At 39.3% G+C, this 26,547-nt stretch overlaps 1 protein-coding gene across 3 annotated transcripts; it reads right to left on the bottom strand.

Annotated features, from left to right (window-relative positions):
- Nucleotides 1-7,222: 7,222 nt before the first annotated feature.
- On the bottom strand, nucleotides 7,223-26,407 carry LOC129169197 (pterin-4-alpha-carbinolamine dehydratase 2-like). Of its 3 annotated transcripts, XM_054755368.1 has the most exons (5): nucleotides 26,199-26,407; nucleotides 25,283-25,414; nucleotides 12,057-12,137; nucleotides 11,836-11,932; nucleotides 7,223-8,665 (listed from the first exon to the last, which is right to left on the bottom strand). In XM_054755368.1, the coding sequence occupies exons 1-4, from the start codon at nucleotides 26,280-26,282 to the stop codon at nucleotides 11,837-11,839; spliced, it is 393 nt and encodes a 130-aa protein (XP_054611343.1). In that variant the 5' UTR covers nucleotides 26,283-26,407; the 3' UTR covers nucleotides 7,223-8,665; nucleotide 11,836. The 3 variants fall into 3 exon arrangements, with proteins under 3 accessions (XP_054611343.1, XP_054611342.1, XP_054611344.1); XM_054755367.1 differs by lacking the exon at nucleotides 7,223-8,665 and having other exon boundaries at nucleotides 9,568-11,932; XM_054755369.1 differs by lacking the exons at nucleotides 7,223-8,665; nucleotides 25,283-25,414; nucleotides 26,199-26,407 and adding an exon at nucleotides 21,544-22,603 and having other exon boundaries at nucleotides 9,568-11,932.
- Nucleotides 26,408-26,547: the final 140 nt, after the last annotated feature.

Here is a 26,547-nt window from a genome sequence, read left to right as displayed (position 1 = left end):
AGGATTCAGGTCAGGACTTGGACTAGGCCACTCCAAAGTCTTCATTTGGTTTTTCTTCAGCCATTCAGAGGTGGACTTGCTGGTGTGTTTTGGATCATTGTCCTGCTGCAGAACCCAAGTTGGTTTCAGCTTGAGGTCACCAACAGATGGCCGGATATTCTCCTCCAGCAGAATTCAAGGTTCATTTATCACAGCAAGTCTTCCAGGTCCTGAAGCAGCAAAACAGCCCCAGACCATCACACTACCACCACCATATTTTACTGTTGGTATGATGTTCTTTTTCTGAAATGTGGCGTTACTTTTATGCCAGATGTAATGGGACACACACCTTCCAACAAGTTAAACTTTTGTCTCGTCAGACCACAGAGTATTTTCCCAAAGGTCTTGGGGATCATCAAGACGAACCTTAATGTTCTTTTTGTTCAGCAGTGGTTTTGGTCTTGGAACTCTGCCATGCAGGCCGTTTTTGCCCAGTGTCTTTCTTATGGTGGAGTCATGAACACTGACCTTAACTGAGGCAAGTGAGGCCTGCCGTTCTTTGGATGTTGTTGTGGGGTCTTTTGTGACCTCTTGGAAGAGTGGTTGCTGCGCTCTTGGGGTCATTTTGGTTGGCCGACCACTCCTGGGAAGGTTCACCACTGTTCCATGTTTTCTATTTGTACATAATGGCTCTCAGTGTGGTTGGTTGGAGTCCCAAAGCTTTAGAAACGGCTTTATAACATTTTCCAAACTGATAGATCTCAATTAATCTCAGTTAGGTTGTGTTTTAACGGGTGTACAATCACTTTTTCACACAGGGACATGTAGGTTTGGATTTTTTTTCTCCCTTAGTAATAAAAAGTTTCATTTAAAAACTGCAGTTGTGTTGTCACTGACTAATATACAAATTTGTTTTATGATCTGAAATATTTAAGTGTGACAAACGTGCAAAAAAAAAAAAAGAAATCAGGCAGGGGGCAAACACTTTCACACCACTGTACACCACTGTACACCACATGTCTCATATTCAAAATCATTTCATCCTACCCCTTTTCCATGTCTCATAATAAGAACCTATTTATTATTATTCGGAATGATTTCATCTTCCATGTCTGAACAATTACTGAGAGTTTGTGCTACACATTACACATTTTAATAGTCAGAAACAATTATTTAAAAAAAAAAAAAGTAAAAATGAAAAAAGAGTTTGTTCGGTAATGAAGAAAAAACTCAAATAAACACGAGTTAGTGTGACTTTTGATATTTGTACTTTTATAAAAAGGTGCAATACTTGTATTGTTATACAGTAAAATGTTTCACATATTTGTATATTATAGGAGTAAAAAGTGAAATAGTTTATTTGTAAATGAAACTATAAAAGGTGCAATATTAAAATCAATATATACATTATTATAATAATATACATTATTCTTATAAAGCAAAAAGGTGCAATGTTTCTATCTACTGGTACTGTATATGATACTATAAAAGTTGAATATATGTTTGTATATTATTATTATTCAAAAGGAAAGGTGACATAAAGGTTTCATATGTTAATATTAGGGCTGTCAAAGTTAACGTGTTAAAGGACGGCACTTTTTTTTTTTGCTGCGCAATTAACGTCTGCGCGTCTTGTTTGACCTTTGGCCCACACCGTAGTTTGACGAAACGCAGCGGCGTGGCAGCTGATGTGAAGCCAAAGGCGGGAACAAATATTGAGCAGAAATGGGCAAAGAAAAGTGTATTTTGAATGGTGAGTTTAGCTTCACAGCCCTGGCAGACACCTCTCTCCACAAGACCAAAGTTATTTGTGTCGCTGTGAGGATGAGTCGAGTTGTCACGAAGTACGTCGCCGGGAAGAAGAGAGAAGCTACTGGTGCACTGCAGGTATTTTTTTAATTGTCATTTATACAGTGGTACCTTGGCATACGAGTGTCCCAACTAACGAGTGTTTTTCTTTTAGGTGTGAGCCGTCTCTCGGCGGATTCTTACTTTGAACTGTTACCTAAAATTTGGACTAGGAGCTGCTAGTTACAAGCAGGCATAGCCGAGGACAGCTATTTGGGGGCTCGAGTCAATGACAATGGATTTAAATAGCTTTAGCTCTCGCTAGCTGGTCAGGATTTTCAACACACACATAACATACGTACATTATAGCAATCCCATTGATCTTATTTATTAAGTATTGTGTAAAACTATGACAGGAACAACATCAAATTAAAAGCGCTAAATGAATACAGAGCCACCATCCACCAGTACCAGCCTGGGCTTGTTTTTTTCAGAGAGTTGCACCAACAAATATGTACATTAGCACTCAATAAGGTCATCAAATCTTACCTTTATGCATTCCCACAAAGTATCAGCATTGTGGAGCAAATATGAGGTGAAAGAAAAAGGGTAAAAATACAGTAGACTAGTCTTATCTGTGCACCGTGCCAGAAGGTGCATTGCAAAGTTAAATGGTGTGTTTAAGGACCATTGAACAAGTCCCTGCTCGTATTAAACACGCAAAAATTGTGGGATTTCTAATTGTTTTTGAATAAAACAATGGCCCATATTTCTAAAATTTGTATCCCTTTACAAAAACATTGAATTGAAAATCGTTTTTGTGTGTTTTTTTTAATCATTGCACCTGAATGTTTCCTGCGGCCCGGTGGGTGGGGACCCCTCCCTGCTTTACAGCACGCTTGGGGATATGATGCGCTCTTCTACACATTTGAAAATACTGTAAGAATGACGCTTTCATACAATTGACTTCTTTATTTTAGAACGTAAGATGAACGTCTATGTCGACAAATGTAATCGTTGAATCATATCGAATGGTATCGTTTGTACACTGTATCAAATTGTTCTTTTTAAAAAATATATCGCTTTTTTAATCCCATCTTAACTCGTCTATCTAAATGCGAAGAGAGATTTAAATTCCTATTTATTATAGATAAAAACATCTATCCGCAATTAATTGCGATTAATTATGATTTAACTATGGACAAAATGCAAATACTCGCAATTACATATTTTAATCGACTGACAGCCCTAGTTAATATATTAGTAGTAGTATATAGTAAAAGTTGCAATAGTTTGTATGTATTTGTAAATGATTATTATTATGACAGAGTAATAAGTGATATACAGTATGTGTATATGCTGTAGTAATAAAAGGTGGGGGATATAGTTAGCATGTATATTTGAGATATGGCGTTGGCTAAACATTGCTAACAAGTTGCAACAGTGAAAGCGTGCATGACATTCTTTACCTGGGCGCGCCCACGTGCACGCGCAAGCTGAGAGGCCTTAGCGTTGAGGACTCGGCCGTGCACGCTGCACGTTGGCATCGCAGCCACAGGATGGCGGGACGGTTCCCAGACCTTCCAGCAGGGAAAAACAAAGACACCTTAAGCCAAAACCTGAAAAAAAGCCCCACGCTCCCCGAAGGCACCGTGAAGGCAAACTAGACGGCAAAGGTCAACAGGAGGCTTTACTATATGTACACAATGTTTGAAGTATTTCTTTACTTCACTACTCTACACAATGCAACATATAGAAGTACAGAAGTTAAAAAAAATACAAAAGTGAAAGTGCAAAGTGTGTCCTGACATTGAAAGACACGATGAAGGCGTCGTCCCATCAGAAAAATGAAACGCTTTGCTTTGTCGCCTTCAACACAAAGCTGACAAGTACAAGTATGAACTGCGATGGCATTTAGCGTGTAGTCAAGAAGAATGAAGGTGAAGAATATCACGTACAGTATTTCATTCTTTCTTTATGTGCTTAAAAAAATAATTTCCACCTTTCATTTACTTGGGGGACATTTAGAAATACATTTTTTAAATTCAATGCGACATTTACATCATAATTCTATTATTTCTATACAATTGCATGCAGAATGCCTTCCACAAGCCAGCTCCAGTATTAAGCTACTACATTCATAAGAGAAATATATTTATTTATGACAGTGCCATATTCTATAAACGTATGACAAGTCTGCCATTAATGAAGGCACGGCATTTTCTACTGAAGGAAATCCAACAAATCCAACAAGTGTGTGTACTGGTTGTGAAATAAACATCAAAACCTCAATATTCCATTGTTTTTATGTCCACTCATTCAGCAGTGACACACACAACACAGTAGAATAACAGTAGAATACAGGAAAGTAGAATAAATGTATAATGCATATAAGACGTATAGGACATATTGTGTGAATAGGATGTATAAGGCATATAAGATGTTTAGGACATATAGGATGTATAGGGTATATAGAATGTAGGGCATATCGGACATATAGGGCATATAAGACATATAGAGTGTATAGGACATACAGGACATATAGAATGTCCTATGTTGGACATGACGTAGGGTGTGTAGGACATGTAAGACATATAGGACATATACATATTATAGGACATATACGACAAAGGGGGCCTATAAGACGCATAGGGTGTATAGGACCGGTAGGATGTGTAAGGCATATAAGACGTATAGGACATATAGTGTGTATAGGACATATAGGATGTATAGGGTAGATAGGATGTAGGGTGTATAGGACATATACGGCATATAAGCCATATAGGGCGTAAAGAACATATAGGACGCAGGGTATATACGGCGTATAGGACATAGGATGTATAAGGCGTATAGACATAGCGTGTATAGGGCGTACATGACATATAGGACGTATGGTGTATAGGGTGTATAGGACATATAGGATGTAGGGTGTATAGGGCGTACATGACATATAGGACGTAGGGTGTATAGGGCGTATAGGACATATAGGATGTATAGGACATAAAGGGCGTATAGAGTATACAAGACGTATAGGACATACAGGGCGTACATGACATATAGGACCTAGGGTGTATATGGCGTATAGGACATATAGGATGTAGGGTGTATAGGCCGTACATGACATATAGGACATAGGGTTTATAGGGCGTATAGGACATATAGGATGTAGGGTGTATAGGCCGTACATGACATATAGGACGTAGGGTGTATAGGGCGTATAGGACATATAGGATGTAGGGTGTATAGGACATATAGGATGTAGGGTGTATGGGGGTATAGGACATATAGGATGTAGGGTGTATAGGACATATAGGATGTAGGGTGTATAGGTGCGTGTAGGACATATAGGATGTATAGGACATAAAGGGCGTATAGGGCATACAAGACGTATAGGACATACAGGGCGTATAGGATGTACAGTAGTTTATAGGAGTACAGTATGGGAAAGTGGAGTATAGAATGGACTAAAAGACTGTCAAGTGGTGTTACTGGATTAGTGAGATAAAGTTTTGTGTGAGTTGCTGACTAAATCTGAAAAGATTTCATGAAGCAGAAGCAGGCGAGCCAAGAAGGACAAAGTGCTGACAAGGCAGAAGTGGCGCGTGGAATGTTTGCTAGCGGACGTCTGCCTGCTTCTTGGGTTCCGCTCGTGTGTTTTGGACGTCGGTAGACGAAGTAAATATAGAAATATGTTTGCAACATAAGAAACAGAACCATGACAAGACAGCAAGCAGCAAGTGGGCTGGCGGAGGAGATGCAGGCTTGCTCCAAACACTCACTGGTTCTGCTGGGTCCAAACCCGTCAGCGTTGCAAGCCAAAGTGTCCATTATGTTTGTCTCAGCTGTTGGTGTCCTTGCCTGGACGGGACCCGGCAGTTGGACCAGCTCTTTAACGAGCCCAACAGAACGGAGCCGCATACTCACAATACTTCCTGAAAGGCGGCAGTTCTTTTTGACACCAAACTCCATTGGAACACCCTAAAATTTAAAATCAGCCAACTTGAAATGTCCCATATTTGAAAGTATGAGAACACGTGCGCTTTTCAATACGCACACTGGGATTCACACTCTTTTTTTCCTTAGCTTACACAGTAGCATAAATTTAAGAAATAACATTAGTATCCGCTGAGTAGCGACTTAGATCATATACAGTTACGGTTGCCAGCTGTCCCTTGAAAAATGGAATCATCCCGTATTTAGAAACAAAAGTACGCATCCCGCATTGAGCTGAAAAGGGACGTACTTTGTCCCGTATTACCGAGAGAATGAATAATTGTCAGTGTGATTCCATTGCTTGCTGTTGCGTTGATGTCAGTGGAACTCGGTGTTAAAAAAAACAACTCTGTAAAACACAGCATGCAGAGCCATCCAAAATTGCTTTCAGGGCTTCCAAATGCACAAACCTCATTAGCTGACACGTTGGCGTCATTTAACACGAGAATACAACATTGTAACAACATTTATAGGTCAGAAAAGAGGAAAAGCATAACAGGTCCCCTTGAACCCTTTATACGTACAGTACTACCTTTAACACTATATACTGTAAGTACAGTACTACCTTTAACCCTATATACCTACAGTACCCTATATACTGTAAGTACAGTACTACCTTTAACCCTATATACCTACAGTACCCTATATACTGTAAGTACAGTACTACCTTTAACCCTATATACGTACAGTACTACTACATACAGTACTACCTTTAATGCTACATATGAATAGCACTATGTACAGCACTACTTTTAGCTCGATAGTATCTTGAAACATTTGACAAGCCAATAAATAGTATGCTTGTATATATACAACCAATACACACTAACACAGTATACCTGTACAAGGTACTTATACTATAAGTTTATTTGACAAAGTACAACTTTAAAAATACTTTACTTTGTAAAAGGACAACAAAGGAAGCCTTTATTGCATACAAAACACCTCTTTCTTATAGTCTTGCTCCTGTGGTACAAGATGGCTGCCGTCACGAGGCTCACTGCTAAGCTGGCCAATGCTAAGCTAGCCAATGCTAAGATAACGGCTAAGCAAATGTAAGCAGTACAGCACACTGACACGTGACTGATGGCGGCAGTCAAAAGTGTTTCCATAACCTGCAAGCTAATCATCCCTTCCATGACTGCGCCTTTTCTCGCCCCCCAACATGGCCGCCCGTGAGAGGTGGAAGTGCGCAAAGTCATCTTGAAAGGAGACAACTTGACAGCGCTAACAAAAGTTGTCTTACCTTGTCCACATTCTGCGGGTCCAATGGCAAAACAGGAAGTTGGGTTCTGGTGGACTCTTGTACTTCCTGGTTTCCAGCATGTTGGAGTAAGTGGAGGGGTGCGCCTCCTGGTCACATGACTTGACCAACAATAGCACTAATAGAAAATATTCTTCTCATTGGGATCATGTATTTTTATTGTTTTCAAAGTAGAAAAAGTTACAAGACACACACAGCAGTTGAATTATGGCAATAAAGCTTTATGGCGCGGGTGTCCAAAGCGTAGCCCGGAGGCCATTTGCTGTTTTTTTTTTTTTTAAATTACATTCTAAAAAATATCATTTGACAAGAAAACTAAAAATAAAAAAATGGAAAAATCAGCAGTAACTGCACAAGAATAAAGTCAAAATCTTCAGAGGAAAGAAGCTGTAATCGAACGAGAAAAAAGTTGTAATTTTACAAGAATTTCATGAGGAAAAAGAACATCATTTTAGTAGCAGCTGAAATATTCAAGAAAAATGACTTTTTAAATTTGTAATATTATGACACACAAAGAAAATGATGACTAAAGCTGTGCTTTTTGAAAAATGAGGTTGTAGAAAATGTTGCGAGAATCAAGACAAAAATTCTATGGGAACACAGTCATAATGAGTCAAAATGTTGGAATTTTTGTTTAAAAAACAGTAGAGATGGAAAAACCAGCAGTTTATAAGAATAAAGTCAAAATATTAAGAGAAAAAAGATTTTTTTTTAAATACATTTGTAATATTATGGAGTAGCATGGAGTTGAAATCTAAAAAAACCCTTTATTTTCAAATAGTCATAAACAAAATAAGGAATGTATATTTTTGGGGGAAAATGATGGTATAATAATATGATGGGAACACAGTGAAGATACTATGGACGTAAAGTCAAAATATTATGGGAATAAAGTCATAATTATGAGAAGAAAATTCAGACAATTAAAAGACAAGAAGAAAGCTGAAATCGTTGGAAAATTGACAAGGAAACAGTAGAAATGGAAAACCAAAACTGCTGTAATTTTATGACAATAAAGTCAAGCTGTTGAGCAAAAAAGTCACATTACGAGAAAAAAAGTGCAATTTTATAATAAACTGGAAATATTAGAGAAAAAATATTGTTTTTGAAAAAGGCATAAAATGAAGAAGAGAAAAACAAAACAAAATGTCATTTTCAGAAAATTAGGTTGGGATGATGATGGGATTAAACTCCAAATATGATAGAAGCTAAGTGGCAAAGTTGCATGCTGTCATTTTTCAATATGTGGCCCTCGCTGAAAAACCTGTGGGCACCCCTGCTTTATGGTAATTCATGAAGGCACTAGGACAGTAAGTGCATGCTGTTACACACCCCAAAGTACACGCGAGCATACGTTGGTGTACTTGTGTGTACACTGTGAAGGTAGTATGAGGTGCCCTCCGTGGGTGTAGCGCTATTCTGTCGGGAGCGGACGCATGACAGTCATTTTGGGATTATTGGATTAGCGGATTAGCGGCGCTGCATAGGCGGCACTCCCACCACCGCCCGCTTTCTTGTCTGACTGCTTTTTCAACATCACACTGCCAAATTTATGAGCGCGAATACACACACACACACACACACCGTGTCCACAATTAGCCTCCACAAGCCTGGGACGACCTGGATGAAGATGCTTCATGTCTGCTTTAAGGAAAATAAAGAATAAGAATAGAATTATTGGTCGCACTTTACAATCAGGTACACAAAAATACAGTAGTTACTGAGGAGCTGATGAAGAACTAATGAGGAACTAATGACTAAGGCACATACATTTAGACTAGTTACTGAGGAACTAATGAGGAACTAATGTGTAGAGTAGTTACTGAGGAACTATTGAACAACTAATGAGTAGTGGTTAGCGAATTATTCTATTGTTTTACTCAATATAAATATCAAACATTAGATTGTATACTAAATATATACCAATATAAGAATAAAAAGAAAAGCAATGAATATCCTAGATGGAAAAAAACCCATCAAAGGAGAAGGACCTTAAAACTACTTTGACCCAAAGTCAAATCACGAATAGTAATCGCCTCATATCTCACACAAAAATATTGCGTTGTCGGAGAAAACAGTAGAAATGCATGCAAATGAAAAATATGTGAATATAGAGTAACATGAAAATAATGATTTGACAAAAAGTAAAATCATAAAGAATACTTACCATGCCATAAACGTAAAACAGAGTCACTAATACTACTAACTAGACTAATACTACGGCTCCCACTAATCATGCTAATGATATAACATAATATTGTCCATTGAGACTTGGAATGAATTTGTGAGCATTAAATATGCTTTGAAATATATATTTGGAGAAGTATACCTGTACATCCATGAATCCCCTTTATGAGCACATACAGTATGTACACACACACACACACACACACATTTAGAAGTATAATATCATATTTAACATATATTTTATCATTCATGGTTAATATACTTTAAGATACTTTAGCGGCTCGATATGTTTTTGATACAAAAAAAAAGTTTGATGCCTTTTTAAGATTTTTTTTTAATGGAAATGAAACTGAAAGTGAAAAGTAGAGGTTTTTTTAATATGAAATGAATGTTTAGGTTTCATATTTATACCACCCTCATTTTCTGCTGTAATAAAAAGAAATCATTTGCAATTCAATTCAACATGGCCGGGAAGATAATGCCACATAATTCAATATATTTCAAGAGCGTAGCGGTCATGACTCTATTTCCTTCCAAAATTGATGTACACGTGATCCAGTCTGCTATCAAACATGACAATTAGCAAAGAAAGGAAAACAATCATTCAAATGACAATATAGCCTAAATCAAGGCAATACAGAAAAAAACATTTCTGTTTTCATTTCATCATCACATCATAGCGACAATAACATGTAAGTGTAGAAAAACACATTTCCATAACAGTGCTCAGGGCACGCATGGCGCCGTCTAACACCTGGAGCAACAATAATTCCAACTAATGGAAAAATAGCAACTTTCAAATGCAATGAGGACTTTATGTACCGTATTGGATCATAACCACGAAAAATGCATTTTTCTATGATGCGAGCGACGCCGTATGCCGCCAGCCACACACAACAATCAGCCCACTGATTGTTCCCGCCTGCCGGGATTTCATCTTTGCCGCCGAGGAGCAACAGCCAATCAGGAGGGGACCTTTGATGTCAGCTGACTGATGTCATGTGGCGTCTACCTGGTGACCTTTGTGACTTAGGTTACGGTATCGTTCCATCCGCAGTGTGTATCCAACTCACAAATGTGTATTTATGAGAGTACATATACAGTACAAGGCCATACGGTGGCCGAGTGGTTAGCATGTTGGCCACACAGTCAGGAGATAGGGAAGACCTAGGTTCGAATCTCCGCGTGCATGGGTTTTCTCCGAGTACTCCCACATTCCAAAAACATGCATGTTAGACTCTAAATTGTTGAATGTTTGTCTATATGTGCTCTGAGATTGGCTGGCGATCAGTCCAGGGCGCACCCCGCCTCTTGCCCCAGGGCAGCTGGGATAGGCTCCAGCATACCCGCGACCCTATGAGGATAAGCGGCATAGAAGATGGATGGATGGATGGATATATACAGTACAGTACGTAGTATGATGTGATGGTGTGTGTGTTTATACAGCATGTAGTATGTATTTGTATTTGTACTTTATTTATCCCACAGCGGGGAAATGTAGTGAGAGTATATACAGTACTCTATATAGTATTATGTAGCGGAGGTGTGGCAGTACAGTACAGTAAAGATACAAACTGTAGATCAAGTAGCAGACAGAAAAGAAGAAAGAAATCCACAGCAAAGTCTAAGCCGCTTGTCAAGCTGGAGAAAATCATTATTTGAATTTCATGCTATTATTATTATTATTATTGTTATTATTATTATTTATTTGGATATTTTTAATTTTCAGCTATTTTTCCTGCTTTCTCTTTCCGTTCCTTGGACTCCACTTCCATCTTTGAAATCACACAAGTGAGAAGTAAATCCTTCCAGATGGAATTTTGGTTTGGATGTGTTGCAAATAATAACAGTCGTTCATACCAAACGAAAAATCAGCAACGACGGCTGAACACGAATTGTCCTGTCGGGAAGTTGACGGTAATTCAACGTTAAAGAAAACGGTTCTTTTCAATGTCAAAAGGGAACTTTGGAAGTGTCAAATAATGAATATGATTCATATGGTGGATTTGGGGATGGCGGAAAACATAACAACTTTCCAAAATTAGCTGATGGAGGCAGACGGCCGCCCCAAACTGGGTCTGGGTTCTGTCATTTGTGGAAGTGGTGTGGATTTGGCCTTCTTGTACATATATATCATCTATATACTGTATATGTTGCGTGAATAGAAGAAAAAGAAATGATGATTAAAGCATGGAAATGGCTAAATGCGTGGCACCTTTTACATCCTACTCTTATTTTGCCGTCATCGTTATATTTGATTCTTAGTGAAAGATGATTACTTTAGAAATTAATATTATTATTATTATTGGTGTTATTATTAGTAATATTGAAAGATTACATTATGTTATAGATTATTATTATTGAAAGATGATTCGGTTATGTTATAGATGATTATTATTATTATTGAACAGATGATTAGCTATTTTATCTTATTGAAAAATAACTACATTAGAAAAATGACGACTTGTTTTTGAGTGTGACAAAGTGTGAGCGAAATAAATCCAAGCTGACTTTGAGCTGGTCACGAATCACGTGATCAATACAAGCCCATCAACACGTGAGCAGACGATCGACACAAACATGACATTTATTTAACAAAGTGTTTGGCAAAACAGCAAACGTACGTTACATGGAAAGAGCCACCTTGTCGATAAACTTTGCCATCCTGATGTCTCGCTTGGACAGGCCGCCGCAGTCGTGGGTCGTCAGCGTGATCTGGACCTGTCTCGCACGCACACGCACACGCACACACACACACACACACACACACACACAGAGGTAAATGGTGTGAGGCACAGGCGTGGCTGTGTAAAATGACAAGGTGTCATGTGGCATCCAGGGTTACCTTGTTGTAGGTGTTGAACCACTCGGGGTGATGGTTCATCTTCTCCGCCTGTAGCGCCACGCGGGACATGAAGCCAAACGCCTGACACACAACACAAGAGCTGTTATGTATTGTATTATACATGCGTTACGTACGGTATTATGTATTTATGATGTCATGTGATTGCTGTGATGGATATTGTCATGAGTCAAGCCTTTCCCGCTATGCTATACGACTACATGGAACCTGTACAGTACATAGTACACATGCTGTATGTACTGTATGTACTGTATGTATGATAAAAAGATATGGCGCTATATACAAGCATAGTTCTGAGAAAACACTTTCAAACAACAAATAAAATCAACTTTGTAAACAATTCCTTTCCAAGCCCCACATTGACTTGCCAGACTTTAATGTATTTTTATTCAAATGAAGCAAAAGTGTAGTAAAATATGCCACGAATAATCAATGATGCGATTTTTTTTTTTTTTTTTCCCCAGTGAGAAATAAGATGCGGACTGAAAATGGCCCCCCCAGGGCGCACTTTGCCCAGCCATGCCTTAAGGCACCATGTTTACCTTCTCTTCAATCTTTTTTTCCTGCAAACAGGCGACCATCGTGCCACACGGCACGTGCACACGTGTGCACGTGCACAGGCCTGGTGTTTGGAGTTGGCATGTGGCTGCTCTCCAATCAGGCGCAGGCCGAGGCGGCCATTATGCCGGGTGTAATTATCTCCGGAGTGAAATCCCTCGTCACGCTCGGGTCATTTCGGAGCAATTTCCCTCTGCAATCTCAATTAAGCCCAAAACGCTTCCTCCTTAATTCAATCACTGACCGCCATTGTTTACACCTGACATGGCTCGCACAGGAAATTGCATTGAGCCTTTTTTTTCTTCTTTTTACTCCTTCACAGCAATTTTGGGAGACGTCCCGCTCAGAGGAGTCGTAACACGACCTGCGGCCCGACCCAATTGCTTATCGAGCGCGCGGCCTCCCCATCAATTCACGTAATTGGCATATTCCTGCAACTTGACCTCGCTGCCACCAATTTGCCGTCCCAGGCCGTCTGCTTTGTCTCAGCGCCGCCCGTGGACTCGTCCTGTCAGGTGTTGTCCTCGCTCAACTCCACGCACCACCCCGCCCCGCTCGCACTTTCCTGCCTCACGTCACCTGCACTCGCATGCCGCTTTCCTGCGTCACATGACCCCCTCACATGCCGCTCTCCTGCGTCTTTGACTACATGACACCCGCTGACCGCTTGTCTCATTAGCCAAATCATCAGCAACCACCTACCACACCACAACCACCTGCACATACACGCACAGTACAAGTATACTATGTACATGCTGTCTATGGTAGGAGAGTACAATTATAGTACACATGTATGCCAGTACAGTACAACTGTAGTATGCATGTAGTACAAGTATAGTACACATATAGAAAAAGTATAGTACACATATATAGTAGTGTACAGATGTATAGCACACATATATAGTCGTATAGTACATATTTAGAAGTATAGTAGAAGTATTGTACATACAGTATATAGTACAAGTGTATATATAGCAGTATAGTATAGCAGTCGTATAGCATACATACCATATACAGAAATATATGGTATTACAGTAGACATATACAGTAACAATAGAAGTATAATAGATAAACAGTGGCATAGTCTACGTATAATAGACATACATTGTAGTATAGTAGAAGTATAGCAGACATACATTACATAGTAATATAGTAGAAGTAGAGTAGACACATATGGCAGTATAGTAGAAGTACAGTAGACATATTTAGTCGTATACTAGAATTATAGTAGACACATATGGTAGTATAGCAGAGATATACGGGACACATACGGTAGCGTAGCAAACGTATAGTAGACGTACAGTATATGCTAGTATTGTAGACATTAATAGTACTAGAGCAGGAGTATAGCAGACATATGGAGGGATAGTAGAAGTGTAATAGACATGCATAGTAGTATAGTTGAAGTATACTAGACGCCTACGATAGTGTAGCGGCGCTAGAGTAGGCACATGAGGTAATATACAGTAGCAGAAGTATAGCAGACATACCGGCACTGTATATGGTAGTATAGTATAAGTATAGTAGACACATGTGGTAGTATAGTAAACGTATAGTAGACATTTATGGTAGAGTAGTAGATATATATGGCAGTATAGTATAAGTATAGTAGACACGTGGTAGTATAGTAGACGTATAGTAGACATATATGGTAGTATAGTAGATATATATGGCAGTATAGTATAAGTATAGTAGACATATACAGCAGTATAGTGGAAGTATAGTAGACATACAGTATATGGTAGGATAATAGAAGTATAGTTGGCATATATGGCAGCATAGAAGTATAGTAGACATGTATGGTAGTATAGTAGTATGTAGTTGGCATGTTACCTCACAGCCATACAGTATATGTCTACTATGGCAGTATATAGTAGACATATGTGGCAGTATAGTAGAAGTGTAATTGACATAGTAGTATAGTAGAAGTGTTGTCGACACCTATGGTAGTGTAGTACAGGTAGAGTAAGCATATGTAGCAGTATAGTAGACATATATGGTAGTATAGTAAACACATGCAACCACATACATGGTTGTATAGACAAATGTAGTAGTACAGTAGACACATTTAGCAGAAGTATAGTAGAAGTAGAGCAGACACAGTATTATTACTGTTATTAATACTCTTATTGCTGTTCTTGTGCCTTTTCCTGGAAATGACTTTCTTCTGGCTTCTGATTGGCTCAGGTGGTTTTTTGTTTGGGGTTAGAGTGCCACCTTGTGGCAGCCAGCAAGTAAGGTTGTCAATATTGCCGAGTGTGTGTTGTGTATTTATGATACAAGTACAAACTCGTTTTTACCGTGGGCCACATCGCAGTTATGGTTATCCTCAGAGGGCCACTTTTTATAATTCTATTTTAGAAATGTATTAATCATTAATTGTTACATAAATGTTTCATTAATAACTAATACAAAATAGTCATTTTAAATTGGATTTGACAACAAAAAAATCCAAGGTTTTCTGTCAGTATTGACAACAAATACATTTAGCAAGAAAGATTGTCTTTTTGATTTAAAAAAATATATTTTATAGTTGTTTTTGTTAGTAATATTAATTTAGTTTTTACTTTAATATATTATTTTATTATTTATTGTAAATGTAATGTCAATGGTAAATGTTTATTAAATGTTTATTAAATTATTGTAAAAATATGTTTTAAATATTCAAATTTTTACTTATTTAAATATATTTCTATTAAGTACAAAAAAATATTAAATTACAGCATACAGCATATATACTGTATAAAAATACAACAATATGAATAGAATTTGACAATAGTATATAAGTAAAATAATGAAAAATAAAGCTTGAAAAAGTAAAGACAAAATTAATGTTCATAACAAAATTACAATAATTACACTAATATTAAAATAAGTGTCCTTTTGACATGCATTATTTCAAGGCTTTCGCGGGCCACATAAAATGATATGGCTGGCCAAATCCGGCCCCCGGGCCTTGAGTTTGACACCTGCGGTGCAGCGATTAGTAAGTCTGCATTTTGCGTATTTAGGATGCAAGTAGAGGGTGAAAGTATTAGTGGGTGTGTGCGCGTTGAGTATTTCTGATACATGGAGAGGGTGTAGAGTTTAGTGAGGATTTTGTGTATTTAAGATTCAAGTTAAGGGTGGAAGTATTAGTGTGCGTGTGCGCGTTGAGTATTTCTGATACAAGCAGAGAGTGTAGATATTAGCGAGTGTATGGAAGTAACAACGTTTTATGAATATGAGTTTGTAGTTGGGATGGTGTACCTAATAAAGTGGCCTGTGTGGAATGTGAAAGTGAAGAAGTGAAAGACGAGAAGGGGGTGGTGGGTAGGTTACTCCCAAGTACAAATGATTGGGAGGGGGTCTGAAGACAAGTGTCCTACTTTGGGGCTTCTCAGTCAGGCGGCGCTCCCTGGGGGCGGTAACAGGAGCGGCAGGACACAATGGGCGGCCAAGTGGTGGGACGAGCGGGCGAGCTGCGGTCCCCGCTTGGACCTCATGTCAACAGGGGTCAAGGACTCAGGTGCTTTGTTTACCCAGCATGCGGGTCACATGTCCAGTGCGGCCCCGCCCAGCCTGGCCCCGCCCAATCCACCATAGAGCTGTCAAAGTGGGATTATTTGACGTGACATGACGCAGACCCCCGCCTCAAATAATCAGAACCACCCGGCGGCGAGGAGGCATTTTGCAGCTATTACGCCGTGATTGTCACACAAGACGGGATGAGACGCTCCCGCCGCCGCCTGGAACACATGTCTGTTATTTACAGATCGCCTTTCCGCCGCCGCCGCCACGCCGCCCAGAGGGGGCTTAGGAACCCCCGCTCTGCCTGCCAGGAATAAATGCATGCAGACTCACATGCACGCTCCCACAGCCTCGTGCGCACACACACACAAACACACACACATGCCGTGATCCACCTCATCACTTGGCTCCGCCCCCACTGGAACTGGACAAAGTTAAAGGGCAGCCACGATGATGATGATGATGATTTACTTACACAAACAACTCCACTAACAACTTAGTACACACTTATACTATCACCTACACACTAAGATGTACTTAAGTACACACTTCCACTAACAACTTAGTGTAAATTGCAGATCATGAAGATCCTGGCCGGTGCTGCAGCCAGAGAATACACCCGAGACTCCTGCGTTACTTTTAGTAAAGTAGCTTCGGCTGATACTAAATATAAGTGTGTACTAAATTGTTACTGTAAGTGTGTACTACAGTATGTGTTGGTGTAGGTGTTAAGTGTGTACTAGGTGCTAGTGTAGTGTTTAGTGTTTTTAGGGGTTAGTCTAAGCGTGTACTAAGTTGTTAGTGTAAGTGTGTACTAAAGTACGTGTTAGTGTAAGTGTGCACTGAGTGCTCGTGTAGTTACGTTTTTAGTGCAAGTGTTTAGGTGTTAGCACCTAAACACGTATTTATACATCTTTTAAGTTTTTTTTAGGTGCTAACGTTATTATAAATGGGTGATATATTGTTATTAATGGGAGATGTGGTGTTATTAAAGGGTGATACATTGTTATTAATGAGTGATATGGGTTATTAAAGAGTGATACATTGTTATTAATGTGTGTTAATGAGTGATATGGGTTATTAAAGGGTGATACATTGTTATTAATGAGTGATATGGTGTTATTAAAGAGTGATATGTTATTAATGGGTGATATGGTGTTATTAAAGGGTGATATGGTGTTATTAAAGGGTGATATGGTGTTATGAATGAGTGATATGTTGTTATTAAAAGGTGATGAGTTGTTATTAATGGGTGATATGGTGATATTAAAGGGTGATAGGTTGCTATTAATGGGTGATACATTGTTGTTAACAGTGATATGCTGCTATTAATGGGTGATACATTATTATTAAAGGGTGATACATTGCTATTAATGGGTGATACATTGTTGTTAAAGGGTGATACATTGTTATTAATGAGTGTATGGTGTTATTAAAGGGTGATACATTGTTATGAATGAGTGATATGTTGTTATTAAAAGGTGATGAGTTGTTATTAATGGGTAATATGGTGATATTAAAGGGTGATAGGTTGCTATTAATGGGTGATACATTGTTGTTAACAGTGATATGCTGCTATTAATGGGTGATACATTATTATTAAAGGGTGATACATTGCTATTAATGGGTGATACATTGTTGTTAAAGGGTGATACATTGTTATTAATGAGTGTATGGTGTTATTAAAGGGTGATACATTGTTATTAATGAGTGATATGGTGTTATTAAAGAGTGATACGTTATTAATGGGTGATATGTTGTTATTAAAGGGTGATATGGTGTTATTAAAGGGTGATACGTTGTTATGAATGAGTGATATGTTGTTATTAAAAGGTGATGAGTTGTTATTAAAGGGTGATACATTGCTATAAATAGGTGATACATTGTTGTTAAAGGGTGATACATTGTTATTAACGGGTGATACGTTGCTATTAATGGGTGATACATTGTCATTAAAGGGTGATACATTGCTATTAATGGGTGATACATTGTTGTCAAAGGGTGATACATTGTTATTAACAGGTGATACTTTGCTATTAATGGGTGATACATTGTCATTAAAGGGTGATACATTGCTATTAATGGGTGATACATTGTCGTAAAAGGGTGATACATTGTTATTAAGGGGTGATACATTGTCGTTAAAGGGTGATACATTGTTATTAATGGGTGATACATTGTTATTAATGGGTGATACATTGTTGTTGAAGGGTGACACTTTGTTGTTAAAGGGTGATACATTGTTATTAATGGGTGATACATTGCTATTAATGGGTGATACATTGTTATTAATGGGTGATACATTGTTGTTGAAGGGTGACACTTTGTTGTTAAAGGGTGATACATTGTTGTTAAAGGGTGATACATTGTTATTAATGGGTGATACATTGTTATTAATGGGTGATACATTGCTATTAATGGGTGATACATTGTTGTTAAAGGTGATATGCTGCTATTAATGGGTGATACATTGCTATTAATGAGTGATACATTGTTGTTAAAGGTGATATGCTGCTATTAATGGGTGATACATTGTTGTTAAAGGTGATATGCTGCTATTAATGGGTGATACATTGTTATTAATGGGTGATACATTGTTATTAATGGGTGATACATTGTTGTTAAAGGTGATATGCTGCTATTAATGGGTGATACATTGCTATTAATGGGTGATACATTGTTGTTAAAGGTGATATGCTGCTATTAATGGGTGATACATTGCTATTAATGGGTGACACATTGTTGTTAAAGGTGATATGCTGCTATTAATGGGTGATACGTATGTTGTTATTAAAGGGTGATATGTTATTAACTCATTCAACACCAAAGACGGAATTATACATTTTTCTAAACCCCAACACAACAACGTATTCATATGTCTTTTGGGTTTTTTTGCACGAGAGGCAAAAAGATGTGATGGCGCAACTCTCCACTAATTTTACTTTATTTCACTTCAGAGCAATTTTAAGCCACAAACACGGCCACAAGGTGGCAGAAGTGCTTTTGATAAGAGCTCGGCAGGGATCATGTGAATGGAGGAATCACACATGACAGGAAGGAGGAAGTGAGAGCGTGGAGGAGCGTCGCATGCAGAAGGTTACGCTTTGTAGGGAAACGTTAATACATGCACACGCGCGCACACACACACACACACACACACACACATACACACACACACAGTTCAGTTCCAAAGGTACAAATCTGTAAGTACATTGATATTTTGATGTAAAACAACCCCTTTTTGTGGTGTTTATGTTGGTATAGTTGTTAGATATTTGAGCTGCCACAAAAGCAAAAAATATCTGTGTGAAAGGGAAAGTTATGCTTAAAATGTATCTTTTCACAAAAAGTTTTTTTCTCCCTTTTCTAGTCGGGAATTGATATTTTTCTGAAACTTACCTATGTTGTACTGCTGATTACTAAAGAACGGAAAATGGTAGAAACAAAACTGATGAAAGACGTGAGTCTAATCTTTCTTTTGCTAGGTTCCTTGAAAGATCAGCCAAAATGGTCTACTGAAAGGATTGTCTTTTGAAAAACAGCTAGGATTGAATGAGTTAAAGGGTGATACATTGCTAATAATGGGTGATATGGTGCTATTAATGGGTGATATTTTGCTATTACTGGGTGATATGGTGTTATTAAATGGTGATACATTGTTATTAATGGGTGATATGTTATCAACGGGTGATACGTTGTTATTAATGGGTGATATGGTGTTATTAATGGGTCACATGTTATTAAAAGGGTGATATGCTGTTATTAATGGGTGATATGATGTTATTAAAGATTGATATGTTGTTATTAATGGGTGATATGGCATTATTAATGGGTGACACATTATTAATAGGGTGATATATTGTTATTAATGAGTGATACGTTGTTATTAATGGGTGATACATTGTTATCAATGGGCGATATGATGTTGTTAAAGTGTGATATATTGTTATTAAAAGGGTGATACATTGTTATTAATGGGTGATATGGCATTATAAATTGGTGGTACGTTGTTATTAATGGGTGACACGTTACTAAAAGGGTGACACATTGTTATTTATGGGTGATAAGATGTTATTAAAGTGTGGTATGTTATTAAAAGGGTGATATATTGTTATTAATGTGTGATATGTTGTTAATGGGTGATACATTGTTATTAACGGGCAATATGATGTTATTAAATTGTGATACGTTGTTAAAGGGTGATATGTTGTTATTAATGGGTGATACATTCTTATTAATGGGTGATATGTTATTAAAAGGGTGATACATTGTTATTAATGGGTGATACATTGTTATTAAAAGGGTGATATGTTGTTATTAATGGGTGATACATTGTTGTTAAAAGGGTGATATGTTGCTATTAATGGGTGATACATTGTTATTATTGGGTGATATGTTGTTATTAAATTGTGATATGTTGTTAAAAGGTGATATATTGTTATTAATGGGTGATATGTTGTTATTAATGGGTGATACATTGTTATTAAAAGGGTGATATGTTGTTATTAATGGGTGATACATTGTTATTAATGGGTGATACGTTGTTTTTTAATGGGTGATACATTGTTATTAATGGGTGATACATTCTTATTAATGGGTGATATGTTATTAAAAGGGTGATACATTGTTATTAATGGGTGATACTTTGTTATTAAAAGGGTGATATGTTGTTATTAATGGGTGATACATTGTTGTTAAAAGGGTGATACGTTGCTATTAATGGGTGATACATTGTTATTATTGGGTGATATGTTGTTATTAAATTGTGATATGTTGTTAAAAGGTGATATATTGTTATTAATGGGTGATATGTTGTTATTAATGGGTGATACATTGTTATTAAAAGGGTGATATGTTGTTATTAATGGGTGATACATTGTTATTAATGGGTGATACGTTGTTTTTTAATGGGTGATACATTGTTATTAATGGGTGATACATTGTTATTAAAAGGGTGATATGTTGTTATTAATGGGTGATACATTGTTCTTAAAAGGGTGATATGTTGTTATTAATGAGTGATACATTGTTATTATTGGGTGATATGTTGTTATTAAATTGTGATATGTTGTTATTAAATTGTGATATGTTGTTAAAGGGTGATATATTGTTATTAATGTGTGATATGTTGTTATTAATGGGTGATACATTGTTATTAATGGGTGATACGTTGTTATTAATGGGTGATATGTTGAGTGAGCATGCTGGCCACGCAAGAAGTGGGATGTTTTCAGCTTCCAGGAATTGTGTACAGATATTTGCAATATGGGGCTGTGTATTGCCATGCTGCAATCTCATCACAGCATCTCTCATCAATAAAATGCTCATTGTTCATAATCCACACCACACCAGACCATACCACAACCCCACCCCCACCACGGACCACCCATTCCATACATACATTCAGGACACATGCGTCCCCCTTTTGTGCTTCCAAGTTCCAGTCTATGGCCGTCATCACGTTAGTGTTGTTGACGTTCCACAGTGGAGCTTCAGAAGGAGAATTCTGGGGGTGGGACAGACGGGGACAATCTGGATCAGCAGCAGATGCTGGGAGGAGGCAGCGAGGGTGGCTGAAGCTCCGCATGAAACTTTTGAAGCAATCTGATTGTTTGCGGAGGAAATCATAGCGCTGGAACCGCCGAGACGGCCACCTGGCTCGTCTCAGCCTAATGCGGTCTGACGTGCAGCGGTAAGAGGAGGCCTCAGCGCCGCCGGCAGCCTGCGGGGGAGGTCAGCGCTTCAAAGGCGGGGAAGTGTAAAAAGACCACTGTTGGAGGGGCTAAAGCAAGCACAGGGATTAGAGGAAGTCCGCTAAGTGGCCTTGAGAAAAAACAAGCTAGTATAGAAGGCGAATCAGTCAAGCTCACCTGACCTCAACTTTTACTGTTAGCATTTTACACCAGCAGATAAAAGGAGGTTGACGCCCTGTCCGCACGGGATTTGTTTTTTTCAAAGGTTGAAAAAAAATGGCATCCACACAGTGTGGGATCGGTAAATAGTCACGTCCACACGGGAATGGATCACGGCATGAAAAGGATGTCATACATACGGCACACCTACATGTGGCGCTATAAACACACACACACACACACACACGGCAGACCAAAACAACAGAAGAAGAAAGAACACATGCGTGAAACGTAACGTGGAATTACTTCTACCCTTTGGAGTATAAGACCCAAAAATATCAGGAGAATGTGGACTGGGAGTCATGCCAGATGAAATACTCAGATACTGTAGTATTATGTAGTATTGCACTGTAGTATTGTGTTGGCTTGGCAGCGGTGCTCACTTCCGGTCATGTGATGGGGAGGGGGTGGTGACGTCCTCATTTTCAGAAAGTAGTGGTTTCCTTGTCCACGCGGCAACGACAAGGCAGCGTTGCCAGGTTTTCCCACCTGTTTGAAGCTGGTTAAACATTTTTTTAAACTAGCGTTTCAGGGCACCCAGAACGCCATCGCCGTGTGGATGAAAGACTGGGGGGCTGTCCACATGGAAACGTTTTCAGGTCAAAAGGGCCAAGTATTTTATGGTTTCAGCTAGGGATGCTCCGATCATTTCATGCTGCCGATTCAGATAGCGATCACCCTGCAGTGAAATGATACCAATCACATGGATTAAAGACATTATTCAATGTATTTATGATGAGTGCTATTAGCCAAGGGTGCCTTGATGAAGGGGAAAAGTCAGGCCAATTCCAAGATCCCTTGACTGCCAGGGGGCCCAAAAATAGGTAATCCATCCATCCATTTTCTATGCCGCTTTTCCTCATTAGGGTCGCGGGGGCATGCTGGGGCCTATCCCAGCTGACTTCAGGCAACAGGCAGGGTACACCCTGGAGTGGTCGCCAGCCAATCGCAGGGCCAAAAAGAGGTAATCACTAATAAAAGTAGTAATTAATTAATTAATAAGGGAGGGCAAAAATATTTTTTTCCATGGGAACCAGACCCCTGCTATTGGCTATATGGTATGAAAAAAGGAAGCATAAAATCACCTTCATTTAGACAAAAACATATTTGACTTAGTTTTCCAAGAGGACACATGACTGGTGGAGCTCTAGCAGGACTTCCAGGTAGCACACAGGTGGGCTCCAAGTGAGAGAGCAGCTGGAGAACCCGGCGTCTTCCACTGCTGAGCAAGGCTGCTCATCTCGTCCGATGAATTCAATTATTTTTCGAGTTATTAGCTTAGCATTCTGACTGTCACGCACATACGGGCGAGTGTTGTCCAGCGTTTTGGCTTCGTTAGCTGCCGTTGGACTGATGATCACACCGTGAGCCTCCATACTCCGTCAAGTGTTTGTTTTTCAAATGCCGTACTAAATTAAACATTATTAACATGCTATCGCCACCAGGTATTTTTCATGGCCTGTATTGGCAGGTTAGTGCCACCCGGCAGACATGATTGTTCTGGTCTGAAGGAAAGTGGGAGGACGGTGCTGCCCAAGCCGTTAGTTAGGGCAGGACACTAGACTACATGAAAGGATACCTGCGCGCTGCAGTAGTGATAGCCACGGGTGATCGGCTTTTGTGATCAGCGCTGAAAGGCATCTATGAGCATATGCCGGTCACGTGATTTTTCACGGAAATCGAAGGATACTAAGCATCCCAAGTTTCAACCTCTCGTCCGCACACAAACGGCGTTCTGGGTGCCCATCCATCCATCCATCCATCCATCCATCCATCCATCCATCCATTTTCCTCCGCTTATCCGGGTCCGGGTCACGGGGGCAGCAGTCTCAGTAGGGAAGCCCAGACTTCCAGATCCCCGGCCACCTCCTCCAGCTCCATCGGGAGGACACCAAGGCGTTCCCAAGGCCAGCTGTGAGACATAATCCCTCCAGCGTGGCCTTCTCCCGGCTGGACATGCCCGGAACACCTCACCAGGAAAGCGTTTTTTTTTTTTTTTAATCCATCAAAAAAATTAATCTCAGGAATGTTCCCGGGTGGACAGGCCCTGAAGTATGAGCAAAGTATCAGAAATGGCGATCCGGGTGCCCTGAAACAGCTTCCAGAGTGGGAACATCTGAAAAATCCAGCTTGTCGTTTTCGTGTAGACGGCCGACACTGCTGTTTTATGAATGTTGTCATGTGACCAGAAGTGAGCTTGGAGGACAAGCCAACATCATATCTGCATGTCTGGATGGACATGACTCACCCCATCCACATTCTCCTAATATTTTGTTGCCTTTTTCTCCAAAATGACACGTAGAAGTAATTCCACTTTGGAAAGCGGAAGATGACGGACTTATGCGCATGTGTTCTTTCTTCTTCTACAGTTTGGTGTGTCACGTGGTTCCGTCTATGTGTCTGTCTACAGCGCCACACGTCGGTGTGCCTTATGTATTACATCCTTTTCACCCCAGTGATCCGTTCCCGTCTGGATTGCGAATATTAACTAATCCGGCACAGCGTGGACGCTAATTTTTTTCCACCCGTCAAAAAAAAAGGACCTGGGCTGCCTTCGCACTTGTCAGCTTTGCATCGCATAAAAGAAACTCTGGTGCGTTAGCTTGGCTGCTAGGCTTCCTTTGCGGTACCTTGGCATGCGAGTGTCCCATCTAACGAGTGTTTTTTAGATGTAAGCCGTCTCGCAGCTGATTTTTTGCTTGCAACTGCAATCTAAAATTTGGGTTAGTGGGTGCTATTTACCGGCAGGCATAGCCAAGGACAGCTATTTGGGGGCTTGTATCAATGTGACAAAGGCAGAAGTGAGCAAGCATACACACAACGCTCATTGAGATGGCAGTAAAGGCTCGTAAGGGAATTTATTACTTATTATTATTTAGTAGTGATTTATTAGGGTTTGTGCTTGAACTGCTGTGTTTGTCAAAGATGACAGAATAAAAGTTGCATGTTGTACCAACTCCTCCATCCAACAGACATACTCACAGATGCCCATTAGTGCCATCTAGGGGCACTGAAGTGTAACAACATGACAAACGCACAGATGTCGGAATCGGAAATTGAGAAGATATCGGCATATATATATATACACATATATATATATATATATATATATATATATATATATACACACACACACACACACACACACACACACACACACACACACACACACACATATATATACACATATATATGTATGTATATAAGGCCCAATGGTGACAAATATACCTGGTTAAAGGTTTTAAAGTGAAACTCTTTAAAGATGGCGTCACGCTCCTCCACCTCCATCCAGCCAGTGACTCTCAAGTCCATCACCTGCTGGTCTCGGTCGGCCGGGGAGAGCCAATGAGAATCCGACGACTGGGCACATGCACATACACAGACACACACCTCAAAATGTGAATATTTACAATTCACATTTATTTTGCATTATTAATTAATTTTTAATCATACGTCACAAAATCCATGAAACCAGCCACGCACTTAAAAACTATTGTATGAGGCTTTATTATTATTATTTGAACCTGCCATAATTTCAACGTCGATGCATTGTGTGCAATGGCAACTGGGATCCACTAGATGGCAGTGTGGTGCCAATATAGGAGAAATAACACGACGAACTAATGGTGACAGTCTGAATGGGTTTGAAGAAATCTATTCATATGATCATTTACGTCAAATTGACAATGCCGAATGGTTTGGAAATGTTGCTATAACTCGCTCTTTATTTCGGTGTGGAGATGATGTCGTTAAAAACTGAGGCGAGAAACGAACACATTTAAGACTTAGCAAACGAGTCCCTTACAAGCAAAGTTTAAAGTTCGATTCCAACTAACGGAGCGCTATACAGGCCAAATGTGTTTGCCGACGTAAGCAATGGTGCCAAAGAAACTCAAAATGTGCTGTAACTTAAGGTTAAAGTCGGTAATTTACAGGTGCCTGTGTTTGTTTACCAGCGTTTATCTATGGAGTTTGGCGGAAGTAGTGTGCCACAGAACGGGGATGCCAGAAGCTCATAGCAGGAGGATTACAGATGAATGAACAAAAAGCAGCATTAAAATGCGCCACAAACTGCTGTGTGATGCACACACTATATCGTTTGTGTCTCTATTCGCTTCCAATGGGCTACGATCAGAAAACTCACCATTTTCGAAGTCCCGGAGAAAAAAGGCTGGGAAACTGTCAGCCTGACAAGAAGGTTGCTCAATCGCGGGCTAAATATTAACATTTTTTATTTTAATATTCAAATATTAACCAGCTCATGCTGAGAACTTCCAGTTGTGTCCTCCTTGCTACCACCAACCAACGAAGCCTCAACGTTAGTGAGTGCGGATCGATACTGAAATATGGACATTTCCGATACCAGCTCCTCATGCGCTAATATCGATACTTTTGATACTGCAGCCATTTGAGGCAATTGAAACATTGGGAGGCATGTGTGATTCAAATCGTCATTCGTAATAAAGAATCATTTATTTTAATTGTTTTACTAT

Source organism: Dunckerocampus dactyliophorus, chromosome 16 (assembly GCF_027744805.1).
Source record: "Dunckerocampus dactyliophorus isolate RoL2022-P2 chromosome 16, RoL_Ddac_1.1, whole genome shotgun sequence".
Classification (NCBI taxonomy): Eukaryota; Metazoa; Chordata; class Actinopteri; order Syngnathiformes; family Syngnathidae; genus Dunckerocampus; species Dunckerocampus dactyliophorus.
Note: the sequence above shows the minus strand (reverse complement) of the source record. Positions and strands in the feature narration are given on the sequence as shown.